Source organism: Berghia stephanieae, chromosome 3 (genome assembly GCF_034508935.2).
Source record: "Berghia stephanieae isolate SIO BIC M18660-M18661 chromosome 3, UCSD_Bste_1.3, whole genome shotgun sequence".
In the NCBI taxonomy this organism is placed as follows: Eukaryota; Metazoa; Mollusca; class Gastropoda; order Nudibranchia; family Aeolidiidae; genus Berghia; species Berghia stephanieae.
Genome location: NC_088362.1, coordinates 47,814,870 through 47,817,369, shown reverse-complemented (window position 1 = coordinate 47,817,369; position 2,500 = coordinate 47,814,870). Strand labels below are relative to the sequence as shown.

At 36.8% G+C, this 2,500-nt stretch overlaps 1 protein-coding gene across 2 annotated transcripts in view; it reads right to left on the bottom strand.

The window, feature by feature from the left end:
- Nucleotides 1-479, bottom strand: part of LOC144969564 (uncharacterized) — a 6,522-nt gene extending 6,043 nt beyond the window's left edge. For both annotated transcript variants that reach the window (XM_078908705.1, XM_078908706.1), the window contains exon 1: nucleotides 329-479. In XM_078908705.1, coding sequence (XP_078764831.1) covers nucleotides 329-372 — 44 coding nt within the window. In that variant the 5' untranslated portion in view covers nucleotides 373-479. The remainder of the gene's footprint in view (nucleotides 1-328) is intronic.
- Between the last annotated feature and the right edge of the window lie 2,021 nt (nucleotides 480-2,500).

Sequence of the window (2,500 nt, the reverse complement as noted above, 5' to 3'; positions counted from 1 at the left end):
TATAGTAGAGAAGAGAGAGTAGTAGTAGTAAAGTAAGTAGTAGAAGTTAAGTAGTAGTAGAATGTAGTAGTAAGTAGTAGTAGTAGTAGATAGAGAGAGTAAGTAGTAGTATAGTAGTGTATAGAGAAGAAGAGAGAAGAAGAGAAGAAGAAGAGAAGAAGAAGAAAGAAGAAGAAAAAGAGAAGAAAAGAAGAAGAAGAAGAAGAAGAAAAGAAGAAAGGAAGAAGAAGAAGAAGAAGAAGAAGAAGAAGAAGAAGAAGAAGAAGAAGAAGAAGAAGAAGAAGAAGAAGAAGAAGTAAAAAGGGGATAACATTATTTATGTCCTTACCTTCGACTTCCAACTTCCGATAAATTGGAACGATTCTCCTCCATGTTATTTCTGTTTTCATAGGGTTATTCAATAACTCCTCCTCCTCCTTCCCCTCCTCCTCCTTGCTGTTGTCTAACCCCGTCACTTTTCACTCTTTTAGTCTTATTATGGTTCTTGTTCCCGACCTCGATCCGTTAATCTCAATTCTAATCCTCCTCCTCCTCCTCCTCCTCCTCCTCCTCCTCCTCCTCCCCCTTCTTCTTCTTCTTCTTCTTCTTCTTCTTCTTCTTCTTCTTCTTCTTCTTCTTCTTCTTCTTCTTCTTCTTCTTCTTCTTCTTCTTCTTTCTCCTCCTGCTTTCCCCCTTCCGCCTCTCCTCCTCCGCCTCCTCCTCCTCCTCCTCCTCCTCCTCCTCCTCCTCCTCCTCCTCCTCCTCGACCTCCCCCTTTACTTCTTTAACCTCACGAGAAGGAGTGGGTAGCTGGGTCTTTTTATTTTTAGATCTGGCGAAATCAAGGATAACATGATATGAAAAGGATCAGGCCACCCGACCATGCTATGGATCCCATCATTCGATTACCCCTAGCCGAAGAACCCCAATACGAGTAGTTGGTAAAGGCATTGTCAGAATGTAGACATAATACTTAACAATCCTAAGTTCGTGGCTTTCTAAAACTGTGCCTTCCCTCACAAGCTTGTGCATGCCGTTTTATAGGTTTTCAACCATCAGCTCTGCTGATGTTGAAAGTTTTTCTTTGTACAATATAATTTTAACTCACTCAATCCTAGAACTTTTTGCTACTTTTCAAAATTGATAAAAAATATGAACATGTACATAGATATTTTTATTCAACTATCATTAACATGTAAAAACTAAAAACATTAGCTTTGATACTACGCCTACAATAATTTGTCTCATAAAAAAAATGTAATAAATAGGCATAGGGTAAAATTAACCCTGGTAAACTACGGATATAGTCGGTGTTAGGGTTAAGTGAGTTAAGTGATCGAAGGAGAAGTTTGAGCCAGGCAACCCTGGAAGCTTTGATTTTTCTTTATGACAACAATTTCATTGACAGCAATTTTTTAATTGTAATTATATTTTCCCAACTTTGTGCCTATTTTCAAATCAGCATAATTTCTGGCAGAAGATGCCGTTTTTTGTCACATAATTTTGCATAATTTTGAGTTTGAAATTGCGTAATTCCGCGGGGATATTTTATTACATGGGTCGCATGTAGTTAGTTGTTAGTTGTGATACAGCATATTTAGAAACCTGCAAAATGTGTGCAAAATTTTTGCAAAATTTACTTATTTTCGTCTGCAAAATTCATCATTTTCTTTGTAAAATCTTGAAAAAAAAAAAAAAAACAAACCCCAAATCAACCGCGGGGTAGATTATGTGTACATAGAACCAGGAAATAGGCTTCAACAGTCGTGACGTCACTTCCTTCGTAATGACGCACAGTAACTTAGTAACTGGCTCTAAACTATCGGAACAATGGCGGACGCCCTTATTAAATACTTCTCCGACGAGCATAAAAGTGTATTCAGATGACAAAAAAAAAAAAATAAAAATATAATTCTGATCATGTTTTGACTTTTATACATTCTGATCACATGACATGTGAAAAAGTTCTAGCCAGCATGAAGAATAAAAAGTACCGATTTTCTTTGTGTAGAACCAAGCTGCTCGTTGCTGGGCGGACGTGACAACAGGCTATTGAATCCTATTGTCTCGTCATTCTGTTTTATACACAAGACTCATACATTTTCGAAATAGTGCATGTGATATGTAACTTATATTCACTCTAAATCTGATGAATAAACATAAAGCTGAACACATCTCAAGTAACAGAACACGACATATCACTGTGAGAAATTAATCCGTCAGTGGAGAGAAGAATGAACAAAGACACATTCTTGAACCATTTATTTGTTTCAACACACTATGTATTATTTTTTCTTAAGAATGGAACAAAACGAACGACCACAATGTCGACAAATGCTCACCTATAAAATATTTAAAAATCGCTCTTAAAACAAATATTCAATACAACGTAAACTCGTTAGAGTTCAGAGCGACATATCGGATCATACGTTTTTTATGGGGTTTTTTTTATGCAACACCCGCTCATATAAGGTTGGGTGGGGCGGTAACACCGTATTATCATGCGCATTATAACATAATT